The sequence below is a fragment of the Molothrus ater genome, chromosome 3 (assembly GCF_012460135.2).
Source record: "Molothrus ater isolate BHLD 08-10-18 breed brown headed cowbird chromosome 3, BPBGC_Mater_1.1, whole genome shotgun sequence".
Lineage (NCBI taxonomy): Eukaryota > Metazoa > Chordata > Aves > Passeriformes > Icteridae > Molothrus > Molothrus ater.
This window is the reverse complement of record NC_050480.2, coordinates 26,904,793-26,923,350: the sequence shown is the minus strand read 5'-3', so window position 1 is coordinate 26,923,350 and position 18,558 is coordinate 26,904,793. Positions and strand designations below refer to the sequence as shown.

Sequence of the window (18,558 nt, the reverse complement as noted above, 5' to 3'; positions counted from 1 at the left end):
AAGCTTCCATGGACAAGAAAGGAACTAAGCTAGGGTGTTTCAAGCATGCTCTCCTGGAAATACAAAACCAGTGCATCCCCTTAAAAGTACGGAAAGTTGGCAGAGCAACAGATTTCCCTTGGCTTAACTGTGAGCTTCTGAGTGTGCTCAGAAACCAAAAGAGAAGTGTACCAGAGATGGAAAAGCAGATTAATATCCTTTAAGAAATACAATGGCATTGCCAGGGTGTGCAGAGATGGAGTTTATTAAGCAAAAATTCAGACTGAGCTGAAACTGGACAGAGATGTCAAAAAACACAAGAAAGGGTTCTTCAGGTACCTAAAGAACAAGCAGAAATAGAAGCTAAAAATTGTCCTACTGTTAAACAGGTGAGGTTAATTAGTCATCAACAACAATGAAAATGCAGCACTTCCAAAAACTTTCTTCACCTCTGTCTTCACCAACACTGTTGGGTGCCTGGGCTTGGGATCAAGAGTCCATGTTGATGAAAACACCCACCCACTGTCAGAGAATGAGGAGTTGGTGTATAAAGTATTATTGGAGCTTGACCCCTACAAATCACTGGGCCCTGACAATAGCCACCAGAGGGTATCAAGGAAGCTGGCTGACATCGCTGCAAAGCTGCTCTCCATAACCTTTGAGAAGACATGGAGATCCCAGAAGACTGGAAGAAGTCTAATGTAAACCCCATCTACAAGAAGGGCTAAAAGGAGGATCCAGAAAACAACAGGCTCATCAGTCTTAACTTTCAGGTCCTGGGAAAGTTATGGAACAAATCCTCCTGGGGCTATCAAAAGTCAGATGAAGCACATGATTGGGAAAAACCATAATGGATTAGCCAAAGGCAAATTGTGTGTGACAAACCTGATGGCATTCATTGACAAAGTAATCTGCTCAGCTGAAGTGGGGCGAGTGGTGGACATCATCAATTTTCATTTCACCAAGGCTTTGAACATGGATTCTTACAGCTTCCTCCTAGAGAAACTGATGTGCTACAGCCTGGATGAGTCCATGAGGCTCATGGGGAACTGGCTGGCAGGACACACCCAGAGAGGTGGTAAATAGTTCCTTTTAGAACTCGCAGCTTGTCACAAGTGAGGTCTCCCAGGGACCAATCCTGGTCTCGAGGCTGTTTAATATTTTTGCAAGTGATCAGCATGATGGGATCAAGTGTATCTTGATGAAGACTGATGTGAACAGCAAAATGAGTGGGAAATGGACACATTGGAAAGAGAACCACCCTGAAGGAAGACCTGGATAGTCTGGAAGAGTGAGCTGACATTACAAAACTCAACAAAAACAAGTGTAAGGTCTTGCACCTGGGGAAACATAATCCAGGAGTGAAGAATAAACCAGTATCTACCCAGCAAGGGAGAAGCTCTGTGGAAAGAGATCTGGTGGTCCTGGCGGACACCAAGCTCAGTGTGAGTGAACAATGTGCTGTTGCAGCACAGAAAGCAAATAGGACACTGGGCTGCATTAACAAGGGCACCATGGAAAAGATGACCAAAAGACTGAGAATCCGGCCATATGATGAAAGGCTGAGAGAATTGGGCTGTTCAGCCTTCAGAAGAGAAGGCTCAAGGTAGACCTTATCACCATGTTCCAGTATTTAAAAGGAACAAACAAGTTAGATACTCACTTTTTAGGAGAAATCACACAGAAAAAAGAAGACCATACACTATTCCTGGAGTGATTCCAATTAGACACGAGAAGAAAATTTTTCACAAGGGGAAATATCTGGAATTGAAACTATGTCCCTGGTGAAGTGCACAATCCCCCAGTATTAAGATTCAGCTGGAGAAGGTGCTGGGCCATCTTGTCTGGACAATGTTTTTACCAAGAAAGTTTGGATTGGACTACCCCTGGGTCTCCTTCCCACCTGATATACTATCATTCTATGATTCCCAACAGGTACAAAGAAAACTTGTGCTTTGGTCCAGTTCTGTTACTTAAATGAGAAGTCCAGGTTGCCTTAACACTGCAATAAGACTAAGAGCAACCTTATTATCCACCTTCTTAACACAGATGCAAGCAATGAAGGCTATTCAGTGCTAATACAGATTATCTTCTTAATTCCAATAAGGTTGTTTATTAAAAGAAAACTAATGAAAAGAAATGGCCATTTCTCAGGGAAGGAACCAGACTGTCAGCATACTCCAAGATGAGAACACACAGCAAAGATGAAGCTTGTAAAATATTACAATCTGCTGGTAAAAGTTAGCACTAATCTTTTATGTCTTCAATAATGCCTATTTTGTGCTTCTATCTGGAATAGATAGAAGCACTATTAGATTCAGGGGAAAAGTGAAAACACAGCAATGCAGGAAACCTATGCTGTAACTTGACTTGGTCTTCTTTTTCTTTCATTCCTTTGAACAAACACCATATACACACTCCACAAAATTTAAGGAAGATATTAAAAAAAAAAAAATATATATATATTAGTCTGGCAACTACAAGACAGGACATACAATAAAATGGCCAAACACAGGTGACTGGGAACAAATCCTGAGGAAGCCATTGATGCACCAGCATAAGCCAACATTTCAGTGCCTTTTCTGCACTAACCAATGCCCTCTGCACCTTTATGAAGCCCAGAAAGCGTAAAGGAGAAGGGTTGCTAAAGGCTTTTGCATAAAAGAAATCAGTTGAAAAGAATCCTCTTCCCTATGCTCACAAGGGTGTCCTTAGCAGGGAACAAACACAGCTCCCAGCAGTAAGCAGACTCCTGTTAAGCTCCATATCATGTTTCCATGGAGAAAAATGCTTTCTTATTCAGAACAGAAAAATTCTGCAGTGAACTTTTGTACAGACACTGATTTTTTTCAACCCCACTTTGGTCTTTTTATGGAAAGCATTTCCATAGAGTGGTGCCTGTAATACTACACAGAAAGGACTAAATAAATTATATAGCATAAATGAAATGATGTAACACAGCGAGAATGTTGCTTCCAACAAAATGTTTACTTATATGGAATAAGTAGAAGAAAGATTTTAGTAATTTTTGCTTCTATTCTGATTTCAGTAGCATAGTTCACATGCCTTAACATGTTTTTTGATCTATCACGTGGTCTGAACATGGGAAGGGTATGCAGGCTCTTCATTTAAAACCTTTTCTAGCCCTGCTGTGTTTGTCTGGGATCAAAACAGCAGCATTCAACAGAAGTTTAACAGATTTCTGCAGAAATTCTTGTAAAAACTGTGAGTGAAATTTATTTTGTCCTTTAATTTTCTAAAAGCACTCTATTATACAAAGAAATTTGTCTCTTCCAAAATTCTGTAGAGTTAACAATTTTCTATTATGTTTCATGGAAGATCACTGCAGTGGAGGGATTCTGGCAAAAATTAAGAAGGCTATTATTTGTCCATAAAGCATGAAGAAGACGCCTGAAAAAATGGGAGTTACTTGCCCTTATATGTTGATTTCTCCATGAAATAAACTTCTAATACTGCTTCCAGACAGAGGTCATAGAAACTGATGGTTCAAAATCCAATTCTTGCTTTGATATATAATTAAAAAGGGCCATGTATGTTAATGCACAGAACTATATTTTATAAGATCCTATTTTAAAATTACAATTGTGTAGCAAAATCAAATTACTTTCCCCCCAGCCTCTGCCAGGAAGCTCCACAAACATTTCTAGACAATCTTTTCATGTGCAGGAAGTCTCAGCTCCAGCATTGTTTCCAATGTAGCTCCTGCAACCTTCCCCCATCTCCTCCAGAAAATGTACTTGGGAAAGTTACTTTGGCTGTAGTGCCAACTTATAATGTCACCACTTAAAATCTACTTATACAAGGCACCTGAAGATTTTTAATTAATATGAATGCAATGGAAAGATGAATCATGAGTCATTCATGTGAAATAAAACATGGCATGACTTAGGAAATTTACAGTGTACTCACTTTTGCCAGCATCAAGGTAAATTGCTACTGCAATTTACCTTCAGCTGTGAAGACAGACTACCAGGAGAAGCCAACAGTCCAGCCCAAATGCAAGAGAGAGGCAGTTCTGAGTAAAAATTTGAGAAGCTAAAATGTGATTTTTATCTCTAACATTTGGTACTTAATGGGTAGTCACTTCATGTAAATATTAACTTCAGTAGGATTATAATATTAACTATTGGTCAGTGTAGGCTGTTCTTGAACAATTTTGTGAACATGAAAAAACTATTTTGGGCCTGAGGAATTATCTTTATAACTTCTGCATGCCCAGCCTTTTCTGAGACCTGCTAACCAGACTTTATGTTCTGACAAGAGCAGAAATTATCCCATAAAGCTCCCAGATAGTTATGTGGGCAAAGACTAGCAAAGAACCTAATTATACAGCTTACACATAAAGTCTAATTAAATTATAATGCACAATAAAGTCTCTTTGCATCCTTCTGACAGCCTTAAATTGAGCACACTGAGTACAATTTAATTCCATTGTAAAATTGCTTTTCTTCTTCTGGTGTTGGAAAGAGGTTTTACCGTAAATCAGAGATTTTTAAAGAAACAGTCACTTATACACCAGATGGTGGCTTCTCTACTCCCATGTCATGTCATAGTCATATTTACAACATACTTTTATTATCTATTATCACATTTTGAATTCCAAATAAAAATGCATGAACAAACAGAACTCTGAGAAAGATTATCCAAATGCTTTTCAAACAGAATGGGAGAGAAGTTGCAGAAGCTGTACTATATCTCTAATATGATACATTAAACTCACCATTGCCCAACCCTAAAACAAATAAGGGTATTAGTTTTTAGTCTCTGTAGCCAATTTATAGTATTGTGTTAAGACTTGATAGTGTAGCAAAAAATATTAAGGAGTACTGTGATTCTCAACTCAGACTCATTAAATGATGAGACAAAATACTCCATTAGCAATGGTGCCGTTCCACCCCTTCATCCTTTACTGCCCACTCAGCCCCAGACACAAATCCTTCTGCTGTCATCCTACCTCCATAATTCTGATGCTGTAATTAGGCAAACATGACTATGTTTTACTGCTTTTTAAATGGATTCTATTACATAAGGTGTGTAAAAACCAAACCCTATTATTTTATGTGCTATGGGCACAATTTTTGATTTTAGTGTAATCTTGGTTTATATTACTTTGCCCTAACTAAGAGCATACATATCTGAGCCAGAGAGAAAAGTCTGTAGTGGTAATGATTTATACCAGATTTGTCATTGAATTGTCTCTGGCTTTATAAGCTATAGCTCACTAATATCAGTTAATGTTTTGCTGTTATTACTACACAGAGAATTTTCAGGATGCTGTTTCAAAATTTCTTCAAGCCCTCTTGCTCATGGACAAAACAACTACTCAATCTGCAGATGTTTTAGAAATTATGGTGAAATCCTCTTCCTCTTGGGACATCCACTGAAACCCCAAACCTTTGCCCTACTTTGCATGCAAACACACCACTAGCTCTGATCTGGAGCTGGCAAAATATTTCCTTCTTTTTCTTTTGTGACTTTTCAAAAGGTGAAAAGAGAACCTGCCTAAAAACTACTGTTGTCCAAAGCGTTTCTTTCCCCTCTCCTTGAGATGTTTCTCACTCAGTGTCTGTGGAAATGAATTTACAGGGTTTTAGCAGAGGCAGATTCAACAACCTTGCAGCAGATACCTTTAGCCTTGTGCAAGGCATATATGCTGCTGAGCTACTGTCTACTTTCTTCATGCACAACCTGAGGATCCTTTTATGCTAGCAGATATTTAAAGACTTTCATATAAATGAGAATCAGAGCTTCTTGATAATAGTTATGGCCTCTCTGGACCCATTACAGATTATCAGCAAATGAACTGGCAGGCATTTGGTATTCCTTTTATATTCTCAGTACACAGTACATAAACACTTGCTGTCCTCTCACTGGTAGTTAAGTTTACACAGATACACACTTAGGCAGTTTCTGAAGTGCCAATTATTTTTGTTCTACAAGAACTCTGCTAGAGTTCTTCCAGATTTATTGACGTTTGAAAGCTTTTAAATATCCATTACGCACTTAACTGACCATAGCAATTCCATCTGACTCATTATTTGCGTTAGAATATATTTAGGCATTTTTTAAAATGGGTCTTAGTAGACCACAGGATCTCCCTTGGAAACCCTATGATAAATCAAATAAATATCTGATGAAGTGCTATAATGTTTATTTGTGATGATTTAATTTTATGCTTTATATTCCATAAAGTTTCTCTGTTCAGGTTATTAGTGACCAAGCCTTCTTCAGTTAATTTTTTAGGTGCTGCTTCTGTATTACTCAGTTTCATACCAAAGTGCACCCATAGTGACTGCTATACTGGCAATCTACTGCTGCCATCCCATCCTTCCCTTCCCTTGAAGGGGCAATCACAGGCTTTAATACTGGAATACCTTGTGAAGAATACTTTTATGGCTGCCACTGTCAAATCTACATAAAAAAAAAAATGCACACAACTGCATGTAGTGTTTGGCAGAATGACATTTCCTGTGTCTTCTATACATCAGGAGAAGGAAATGGCAGCTTGGAGGAAAAAAGCACACATATATCAGTACCACCATTATTTCTGGCCTCTCCCACTTATTTGCAGTCTCTCTCTGCTGTTTTGTAAGACTGACTACTGGAAACAAATTCCTTAAGCAGGAAGCATGAAGTGAAGACCCATGGGGTATGTACATTGTGAGAAGTGCTGCTTGGGCTTCTCATAAGCTTCTCTTTTCAAAAGCTGGATGTTACTGTAGAAATGTTTTTTAATCTAAAATATTGTATCCCCATCATAAGTGGTCCTGGGGGACTAAAACTCAACTTGGTGGTGGGAGTAAATTGCCTGTCCCTGGAGCCATCCATTGCTGGGGATATAACAGTGCAGAGACTACACAATCTCCCATTTGGTTGGCCCTTGCCAACCCTGCTATTCCCGCTCCACATCTGCCTCCTCCACATGTACTCAATGCTGCTGAGATGAGGAAGACTCCTACTTGTGATTATTTCTCCTACTGTCTGCTGCTCTGGGGAGCTGCTTGTTCAAGCTCTGTGACACTGTGGCAGCCAAGGAGAGGGGCATGCATTACTGCACATTCTCTTGGCACAAGAAGGGATTTATTATCACTCTGGCCTTGTTACCCCTCCCCTTTCTGCTCATTTTTAGCACTTTCAAGGCCACCAGAGCCATTTTATTCCACTTTCTGATTCCCTTGGTTAGACTGCACCTTGCCTGTCCAAGGTCTTTCTGATGTAATCCTACCGCTATTTATTCTGGTAGCAATAGAGACTTTGGTGCACTCCCCAAAATGCTGGTGCTCTTACTGGCTGTATTTTCTCTGTTTTAGTTTTTAGGCCTATTTAGTTAACTTTCTAGTGAACAAGATTATTTCTGTTTCCTTCCATTGGAGTACAAGCTGTCAGCTAAAATTTTCAAAGGATTCAGTGATAACTCAGTTACGTCAGCTTTTGGATTGGCTAAATTTTCATTTTGCAGTTTTAAGCAAAAGAACATACAGTCTTTAATAACAGTGCCTTCTCAAATGTGGTGATTTGCTCTTTTAAAATAAACATGTTTTCTATCTAAGAAGTCAAACCAAGGTCCCAACTCATACAAGAAGCTGCAGATATCATGCATATGAACAGTCTCACAATCAAAATCAGTCTTTGAGTAGCGACCTGCATGCAGGAATGTTTGCTGCAGCAGCATCTAAGTGATAAGCTCTTATGTAACAAAGAGGTAGAAAAAAGAGGGAGTGGGAAGATGGGCAAAGAGAATAAATGTAAACATTGAGCCAAAAGTAGCAAGGTTCTGGCCAAAAAAATAGAAGTTGTATGCAAATGTCTTTACTGAAGGGCATAATTCAAATTCTCTTTTAAGGCTGCTCAGCATTTTTGACATTACTATTAAAAACTCCCCAACTAAATAAAGTTCCTTATTTGTTTTCATCTAACACTTTGCATTACTTCCCAACTTGACAGCCCAGAATGTGGATTGATCCTGGGCTGCACCCAAAGCACTGTGGGCAGCAGGACCAGGGAGAGGATTTTGTCCCTTTACTCCCCTCTGGTGAGACCCCCCCTGCAGTGCTGCCTCCAGCTCTTGGGTCTCCAGAAGACATGGACCTGTTGGAGAGAGCCCAGAGGAGGGCCACAAAGATAGTTAGAGGCATGGAGCACTTCTCCTGTGACGAAAGACTGAGAGAATTAGGACTGTGCAGCCTGGAAAAGAAAAGGCTTCAGAATGACATGACTCTGGCTTTCTAGTACCTGAAGGGAGCCTACAAGAAAGATGGAGGAGGATTATTTACAAGAGCATGTAGTGACAGGACAAGGGGAAGGACAAGTATTTTTAGATATCAAGAAGAAATTCTTTACCATGAAGGCAGTGAGTCACTGGAATGGGTTGCCCAATGAAACTGTGGATGCCTCATCCTTGGAAGTGTTTATGGCCAGGTTGGATGGGGTTCTGAGCAACCTGGTCTAGTGGGAGGTGTCCCTGCCTATGGCAGGGTGTTGAAACTAGATGATCTTTAAGCTTCCTTCCATCCCAAGTGATTCTAAGGTTCCATTATTCAGTGATTCTTTGTTGCGTGAAGCATCTCAAGAGCACAACAAAATCTTTGTTAAAAGCCTACCACCTCAGAACCACATTTGCTGTGCACTTCTCTCCATTATTATGAAGCTTTAGTAGATGCATTCAATAGGATGAAAAAGGCAAAGCCTTTATAGTTTCAACATCACTGCAACTGGGTTATAGAAATATTTTTCATTGTTTGAAGACAAAGATGACTGAAAGGCACAGTAAAATTCAATCCTAAGTTTTGTCTCTTAGCAGCAGAATTACATGTAGGAAGCATCTTTAGATTTTTAATGCATTGTGACACAGAAATGCATTAAAAATCTAAAATTCTCTTTCTGCTTTTAGAAAATTGCTTGCAGAGTATGATTTTGTTTGGAGCTGGTGTACATGATTCTTCAGAAACAGCCCTGTGTCTCAGCAGTTTAGGAAAACTAATGGGTTTGTTCTGTATCAGTACAGTTCAGTTTCATGTGCTACAGCTCTACTAGATTTTTATTTTGTGTATGTTTCTCTGAGTTAAAATCTTCTTATCAAATGCTGAGAGACAACACATGTTTCTTCCTGTTATAAAATAAAGACACAAACATCAATCATCTAAAATCAGTGACATTCACCCAGACATAAATACAAATATGTCCTGTAACATTTCACTGCTATTATCTGTTGAGAGGTACTGCTGCCCTTTCTATTGAGGGTACCGGAACATGGCTGCCCTCAGAGGAATGTAAACTTGGCATTAACCCTGGCAGATTCCCACTCCCTGCTCACTCTCATTTAACATTAACTCACTCCTATACTGTTATCAGAAGGTAAAGGTCATAGCTTTATTTACACAATACAGCACTATACAAACGGTCATTAAACAAGAAAATCTTGCACCAAATAAACATGAAGCAAAAAAACAAAGCTGACCTCGCTACCAAGAACTCCCCCTGGAAGTACCTTGTCATTCCCCAAATAAGGTCAATGGTGCTGGTCTATCCTTCTAAATATTAACTGCCCAGCACTGCCCCCCCACAGACCCAACTCCCACGCATCAGCCAACTAAGGACTTTTTTATGTTCCAAACCCAGGAGAAATTTAAAAGGCATTCTACTGTTGGCAAGACCATGTGGCTCATATCCTATTCCCACAGCCTTTACTCATCCTTCCACAGCTGGAAACCTTGTCAAAGGCCCTCCTATACGACAGAGCCCTTAGCACAATACATAAGCTGGGCAGATGGCAGGGTGGACTCCCTCAGTCCGAATGCCAGAAGCCTGGGAACCAGCTCTCCTTCCTGCTTCTCATCTCCCTCAGCTCCGCTCCTCTCCACCCCGGCCCACTGCCTTTTCCTGCGGGGAAGACATCCTGCTTATTTATGCATTTCATGACTGTTGATCTGCCTAGATCCAGCGAGAAAAAGTGCAAAGAGGGCAGGAGGCCACTGACTAAAATCCCGTTGGAGCTCATGTTCAGTTTTAGAAACTAGAGCAGGCAGAGCAGAGAGAGTGTGGATGTAGTCCAGGGCTCAAGCCCGGCCAGGAGCACTGGTCAGGTGGCATGGCTTGGGCAGCAGTTCCTCGAGACACTGGGACTCCACACAAACCTGCACGATTCACTCCTCACTTCCTATTTTTACTGAAGGTGATGGAAATAGTTTTTTGCTCACTTGGGCCAGAAGCAAACTGTAACTTCTCTGTAGTGGACTGCTGCAACAGCTTATGTAGAGAGGACCATGTGTTCAGTATATTCCTATGCTTAGGTGTGAATATATGCCAGGTGAGGGTACAAGGTCTTGCCCTCTTCCATGGACCACAGCTAAAGCACCAATTTATCTTCTAACTATTCAGAGGTGTAATAAGATGATCTTTACATACTTAAATCAAAATGGTCCACATCTAGTTTTGCTTAAAAAAAATAGGGGGGAAGGGAATTTTATTTGGCTGCTGCCACTCAGAAATAACATAGTAAGTTAAATTGGGAGAATGATGACTTTTAACATGTTAACCACTGACCATGCAACATTTTCATCAGTGTAAATATAACTTCTCATTACTCTGCCAAGGCTGCACTGAATCACACAACCACCAATGAAGTCACACTTTATAAATAAATATTCCTATTTCACATAAAAACACACTAATGAAAGTGCTTTTAATTTTAGGTAGTTCTTCTTTCTGAAACACTGGTGTGTGCTGCCCTGATAAAGAGGAATGCTGGGAAAGCTGATTATCCAGGGAAAAATTCAGTTAGTGTTCAAACAAGTTCCTAGGGTAGTTGTGTACGGAAAAAGCCTGGAGGTACTCAAGGATTGGCATCAGCATATTTACATCCACATTTACCTCAATTCAGCATTAGTAAATCCTTCATCATGACCAACACATTAATTACAGAGTGTAGAGAGCCTTAGAAAGCTCCAGCAAGTTACAGGCTGGGTTATTACTTCATATTGCTGAGGAACATAATAACCCATAGTTATGAATAAGGACTCCATCGTGATCAGGTGCTGCATGATTTGAAGGCAGCATCTCACAGATCTTACACTTGAAAGCAAAATATTTGCTCCTACGTTAGTCAACCCAAAGCAGGTGACACTAATTTCCCAATTAAGGTATTTTTCATCCTTGTAGGTGAACTGAAATTGTATACATTTAGTTTTTTTTTTTTTCTTTTATCCTCCAGAGAGACCACTTGAATGATTCTGGAGGATAACAGAGACCAAGCAACACACAGCTACTGAAACAATGCTTACAGCTCTCACAGTTATTTCCTAAATCATGTATGAACTAGGGACAGACACTGTCATTTCTGTTCCTGAAGAGGTACCCTGTTCTAGTGCTGGCCTTCCTGCCTGGGGGGACAACAGTTCTTTGTAGGTATTTCAGGACACAGCAGGTCACTTGTGTCACCTCACTTGAACTCCTACACTGAGAGCAGCCAGCCAGCCAGATACTCCTGACCTCAGCCCAACATCTCCAAGTGAAACAAGAACATGCCACATTTACATGTATCTGCAGAAAGAGCACAGGAATGTTGAAATTCAGTACAAGAGGGGAGTACAGAACTCACAGTTACTTAACGCATACAGTTTGTTGCACTTTCCCTACATGAGAATATATACTAATATATTTTATATAAACATAATATACATTAATACATTATGAAAACTGACTTAAAATACAACATACTCCTGGGGCAGGTGACACTGAACATAGTCCACACAACCTTTCATCACCAAGTTCAAACTCCAGTTCAGCTCACAAAAAAAAAAAAAACAAAATGAGATTCCTAGTCCTTAATTCCTGAAGCTTGGATACATTTTTCCAAAGTGGTGCAATTGCAATTGCATAACACAAACAAGGACAAGTGCCAGAAAATAGGATTGAAACCGATTAACTCTACTTGTATTATCAGGCCCCAGTCTGACATGTGCCCGAATAGCTGAATGCCAGATGAGAGGGAAGGTGGCAGGGATAATGTAAATATTTTTATTAGGCTGTTGAAGTGTTTTTGACACAACAGTAACAGCAGACCTTTAAAAATGCCATCCTAAAAATTACCCAGAAGTTTATTTTTCATAAAACATGCATTCAGTAATGGAATATCTTTATATATAAAAGTTGTGAGGTTCATCTTTATTACCAACTTAAACTCAATAAGCATAAGGAGGATAAACATAAGGAAGATATATGGAATTCCAATGAGCACACTGGTAATTGGACAAGTCTGGGAACAACTGTTGGGCTAGCTGCAAAGATGTGAACTCAGAGAATAATTTCTATTGCTAAACAGGGAGCTGGCTTTCTCTTTGAACTTAAGGGGACATGAGGATAAACCAGTTATTATAAAAGATGATCATTTAGTATCATCATAGCACTTTCTAAAAACCTAACCAACAAGCCAAAGCATGAGCTAAAGCTAGTTATTTACTTCCAAAAATATAACTTTGTTTAGCTCCAAACAAATACTTCCACATACAAGACTGAAAAAAGATCAGAAGGTATAGCAGCTATTTTGAAACCTACATTTCCATCAAACATCTTATTTTATTTATATATTCCCCACTTTCCTTGAAGCAGTGCCCACATAAGCAACATTTCCCATTTTGGAGAATAACCATTAATTTCACACCACAATGTTTTTTCTAGAAATATAATTACACAGAAGACAAGTATTCTTTATTAAAATATCTGAAGGCATGTCAGGTAGTTATGACTGGTAGTTATTCAGGAGCAAAGTTTGTTTTCTTTTTTTTTCCTTTCCCTTCTCTTTCCTTGTTTGCCAGCTAATAAGAGCTTAGGAGATGCAAAGGACTGACTTGATCCCAATGCATTTTTAACATTGTAGTAAATAATGCAGTCAGGCACGGAATAATTAGGCTGAAACTGCTCTGTGCAAGACAACTGTTCTTATGCATGCTTGACATGAATGAATGCATTCTCCCAAGGCCTGGCACATTGTGAGTGAATTCTGACATTTTCTTATCATTAATTAATTTAAAATAATTTCTTCCTTCTACTTGTATTTTACAGCATAACTGGGATGTTCATTTTACAAATATTTAAACTCCTAGTATCTCACAGTTAAGAAAATGAATTATTCTTACAGACATAGCCATGTCAAGATCCAAAAGCCTGGGTCAAAACTAAATACAACTGAATCTGTTCTTCCTGTTGCTTTCAATTGTTTATGGTTTCATCCTGCAACTCATGTTCTCATGTGACTTCTGATCACACACTCAGCATAACAAGCCATTTACAAGTTCAGTGTCATACTCCAGCACACATGTCAGACATGTCAGCATAGTGTCTGAATCAAAAGTTGTGAGCACACTGTGAAGTTTAAATTATGAAACATTGTCTCAGAATGACATTTCTCCTGTGATGGAAGCATTCTGCTCATGAAGTTATAGAAAGAACACATGCATATGAGGAGATTCAATGCATCCAGGTAGGAGCCAGCACTCAGCAGAAGCTACATGCAGGACAAGGGAAAAGAGGTAGGAAAGAAGAGTAGAGAGAGGAGGATTCGTGTTAAGGGCTGGGAGTAGTGAAGGATGGGGGGCTGAATGAATGTGCATTCATATAAAGCAGGGAGATGTAATTTTATACTAATTCTTTCCTGCTGGCTCACAGAAGTCATTAAAATGACTGCTAATTACAAGGTGTCTACCTCCAGTTTCCAGAAGAAGCAAATTAGCTCAAGTATTTAATGGAAACAAATCCTCAAAATCCTTCACTTTTTAAAGTGCCAAGCTTGTCTGTTTCCCCTATGACAGATACTTATAAATTCTGAAGTTGCCACATTCTATTATGTGAATGTACAAATACCTAGCTTTGGAAATAAATGCAGACAATGAATAGGAAATATGATATGGGCAGGAAAGGTAAGAAATGTGTTGGATCTTCAGCACTCGAAAACAAACCCATGTGAAGTGTCAGGCCCAAAAGACAACCCAGTATGCAAACATCATACCAGCGTTAATAAAAGATGGAGATTAAGAACTGCAGCTAGCAAAGAGTTTTATAAAGAAAAATAGATTTTTGATGAAAAGAGCACTTTCAAAGAGATTTACTTTCCTCAGAAGCTGTGATGTTCTGCTGTTTGCTATGTCTCTGGAAAGGAGACGCCTTTGAGAAATTTGCCTATTAATCCCTTTGTATGTGGCAAAGCCAATTGCTTCTAATGGAACTTACCACTCAGCCCTGGTTACTAAAAATTTAATATGTCCTTCTCAATTTCTAGTATTCTCAAGACCTGTCTTTATACGAATGTGACAAATTCCATATCCTTATCTTGATGGTTTGGCTCATGAAATCTCTGACTGCCTGTCTCTGAGATGACTACCTCAAATCAAAACTGATAACCTGAAAGAGGGTAGGAATATCGAGGGAAAAAATGGAGCTCAGTTAGATCTGAAGAACTCAGAGTTTTTACTAGACAGGACAGATTTATATTAAAAAACCTGTTAAGCATGTTGCTTCTGAAAGCCCAAATTTATCTCAAGTAATACCAGGCTGCTAAAACCAAATAAAAACAGAGAGGAAGTGTGAAATGACAAGATAAAGGATTTAATAAACACATTAACATCAGGGTGAAATTTTTCAAAGCGAATCCTTAGTTTTAATAATAAAGCCTATCCCTAAATGCATTCTTCATACCAGCACAACAATATGCACTTTCTCTGTGCGTGTGTGCATGGTTGTTGAAGATTAGAGACTGGGGCCAGTGAGGGAGGTTCAAATAGATGCAGGGCACTTGAAAGCAAATCAGAATTGTCTCCAAAGGGCCACTTCCTGCTGGTGAGTAAGCCTTCACCCAAACAGTCAAGAGGAAGGGGCATAAGCAAAGCATAGCAAAGGACCATCCCGATTGTATCGGAGTGGAGACAACTAAGACAAACAAACTCAGGAAGTGGCAGGGGGTTAGAAACCCAGAGGAAATCTATGGCACAGGGAGGAAAGTGCAGAGATTGCGCCGATCTGCAGAGAGGTCACCTCTGGGTTGCACTGTGCCAAGCTTTTTCAAACCCACTTTATTTGGACTAGAACACAAAACTGGCACACGCAGCTGGCGACTGCTGCAGAGGCTATTCAAATGTTAACATTCTCAATGATAAACAGCCAAAAAAAAGTTCTGTGTAAGCAAATTGGAACAAACAACTAATCTAAAACTGGTTGCTAAGAGATGGAGGATTTCAGCCAGAACCATCCTGAAGCCCCAAGAATACTTTATTTTTGATCAAAAAAAGTACCTGTAGATGACTCCATGTTGGTGAAGAAACATGAGAGCTGATGTGACCTCTGCAGCATAAAAGCGGGATCGAGGTTCGTCAAATTTGCGTGAGCGTTGGATTTGAAACATTAGGTCTCCTCCATTTACATACTCCATGACGAAAAAGAGGCGGTCCTGAAATTAATTAAACAGTGCTATTTAGCTAATTTCTTTTAGTGACATAAAGGACTGCTTGAAGCCACACTTTAAATGACTGGAGCGTTTACATAAAGAAATAAAAGAAAGTAATGCTACGATTCTGAAAAAGGAGAAAGCTGGCAACCAAAACCCAGCAAATCTAAAGAAAATGAGATGAGTCTCAAAGTGAGAAATAAGAAAAAGGCAATCAAAATACTGTCTCTAACAAAACACACACATAAACATCCGCACATCAACAAATACATATGGAATTATAATCAAGTTCATAGAGATACTTAAGTGATGTTATTTCTTTTATAATTTAGCCATGAAAATCATAGTTTTAGAAAATTTAGCCAGAGTAACCCATTAAAAGATATGTCAATTTTGTCAACTATTGACAGGCTGTGGGGCAAATTTCAGTCTCTGCCTTCTTCTGCACTTCTTTCTTACCAGTTACTTTGTCTGCAAAGCATCTTCCCCAAATAATGAAAAAATTATTTAGAACTGTTAAGCTATAGAAACTAGTGCTGCCAATCTCAAACACTTATATATGGTTTTTTCAATTGCCTCAAACCCTCATAATGAAATAGGATTGCATTATTAAAATATGTATCAGGTTCTTTCTATATTCTTCTAATGTTTATCACTTCCCTGTTCAAGCTTTCAGACCTATTTCCATGATGGAGGACTAGAAATGAACGTTCCTTGAAAATAGCAACTGAGATTCTCAGGTAGTCACACCATTAACCCAAAAGTTCAGCACATGTTGAAACAGAGCAGAAAAAAATCAGCAAACTAAAATGTGCTAGGCATCTTGAACCATTTATTATCCAAACTGGCAATGCAGGTGAAGGCATAAGGAAAGACATGGCACACATCTATTTGATATAATTTAGATCAGTATTTTTAAGTGTTTCTTACAAATTTTCATCTTATTCCCCAGTCTGTACTAATACCCCTAAATTTTCAACTTCTTGCCTGTCCACCCTTGGTGAATGCCTACTCCAAATTCTTGATTTCCTTACTGCTAATTATCTACAGCTATGTGCACATGAGTTTAGTTGGAGGTGGAGGTAAGTCTGATATGACATGGCACTGACATTTCTTTCCCATGTCACATGATTCACAGGTGTGTGAGCACGGGACTTCACCCCTGTGCAGCTCTGATGTCACACTGCAGTTTGGCTCTAGCTCGTAGTGTCTCGTGTGCTGGGTTGAGGAAAAAGAGACAAGATGTGACATTGCATTGGACAAGGAAAAAAAACAGAAGATTGAAGTTAATTAACCTCCCCCAAGTGAATCCAAGCCTGCAGATTACATAGTTTATGTATATGAATCCAGAATTTCATAAATGTTTGTCATTTGTCTATAATCATCTACTCTACAATTCAGACTCAGAGCACAGCACTTAAAAATACCCTTGAACTTCAGCATGTCCATTAATGCTGCTCATTAAGTGCCTAAATGTTATACTTATCAGGGATGCTTCCTGGAGGAGGCTAGAAATGTTTGTCTGACTTTTTGCTGATTACAGAAAGAGGATGCAGAAAAAAAACTTTGTGCCTTTCCTCCTGTATCTTGGGAACACAGAAACTGCCGGACTGGATGAAATTTGGAAAGCCAGGTGACCTGGCATTCTTGGTGAAACATTGTTAATGACTTTCGTACATTTTCCAACATTTTCCTTATCATTCCCTAGGAAGGAAAACATCCTGAAGAATAGCATCACAGCTTCTGGCTCCATCATACACTCAAAAGAGCATGGATTCAGAGTCAGGCCTTGGCTCTTTCTGTAATGCTCAGTACTGTTGATATGTTCAAAATCATAGTGCAGACATTCTGACATTAGTGTAGGGTTTAATTACCACCCTCTTTGCTCCTTTAAGCAAAATTATGGGTGCTTGTGCTGGCTGTCTGATTTATCTTTGGAACCAGTAAGAATTATGGCCTTGCTTTTAAAAGAAAATCTGGTAGTTCTCAGATAGTGTTAGGATTTCAGAAGCTAGAGCTTAAGGATACCACCAATACATCAGGTTTGTGATGAAGTCAGTCAAAAGCACAGCTGTGCTGCTACTGGAACATAATGTAAGAGGATGCAACATCCCCAAGAAGAAGACGTGGGCATTGTCCTTTGTTAGGCTTCTCACTGCTGCACCACAGAATGAGTATCTCTGAAGAGCATTTTCAAGTGTCCCTTTGCAGGTCTTCCCTAAGATTATCTCACATGGTTACAGTTCAGTGTTTCAAGCACAAAACCTATTGAACTGCAGGCTGAGGAGAGCACAGCTAACACTTACCTAAAGTAACTTCTCCTAACACTTGTTGAAATTGCACTTTCTTACACTGCTATTTTAACTTTTTCAAAGTCAACAGTCTGGACTTGCGTGGGATCAACAAGTAAAACAAAGCTGCAATTCCCATTCTCCTGAACAGCCATACTCATTCCCAATATTGCTACCATTTTGCTGCATCTACCACAGGTAGAAAAAAACCAATACTGATGCAAAGTGATGGTGCTGTGCCTTTTACAGCTGTGACTCCCAAATGGTGACCCTCAACTTGTCACTGAGGTGGGAGCTGCTGCTCCCAACAGTGATAACACCAGAAAGAGACTGATTTACACAATTGTATAGATGAAGGCCACTTCCTAACATGTCAGGATAGACTGTTTTTTCTTCATATTAAATACTCTGTGTTTGATCCAAATGCTTTTTGTGACATTCACAAAATGCCTAATTGCTGACTATTAATGGCAGAAACTGTGTTTAGTTAAAGCTTCAAGTTCTTTTATTACAGTTCAGTCTTTTTTAGGTCACTAACAGTTAAGCTAACTGAAAATTTAACCTGGACTCTTTAGCAGAATATCTTGTCACCAGACAGTCTGAACAAAAGGTTTAGCATTATTATCTGAGCTGGACACTGATATCTATCAATCATCTCTCTCTCTTTTATATCTTCTTTTTTGTGCACATCCCATTCTTATTTGAAAGGGTATTTTTGACATATTCTGCAACTTACTTGACAATCTCATCAAAAGTATACCTACTAAAAGCACATTTAACAGCTCAGTAATTGAATTTTTCTGCTATTGAATTTTTCTGCTACAAATCTATATT

At 39.2% G+C, this 18,558-nt stretch overlaps 1 protein-coding gene across 2 annotated transcripts in view; it reads right to left on the bottom strand.

Moving 5' to 3' along the window:
• PRKCE (protein kinase C epsilon) overlaps positions 1-18,558 on the bottom strand; it is a 288,051-nt gene that overhangs the window by 41,355 nt on the left and 228,138 nt on the right. For both annotated transcript variants that reach the window (XM_036379719.2, XM_036379718.2), the window contains exon 11: positions 15,282-15,436. In XM_036379719.2, the coding sequence (XP_036235612.1) occupies positions 15,282-15,436 (155 nt within the window). The remainder of the gene's footprint in view (positions 1-15,281; positions 15,437-18,558) is intronic.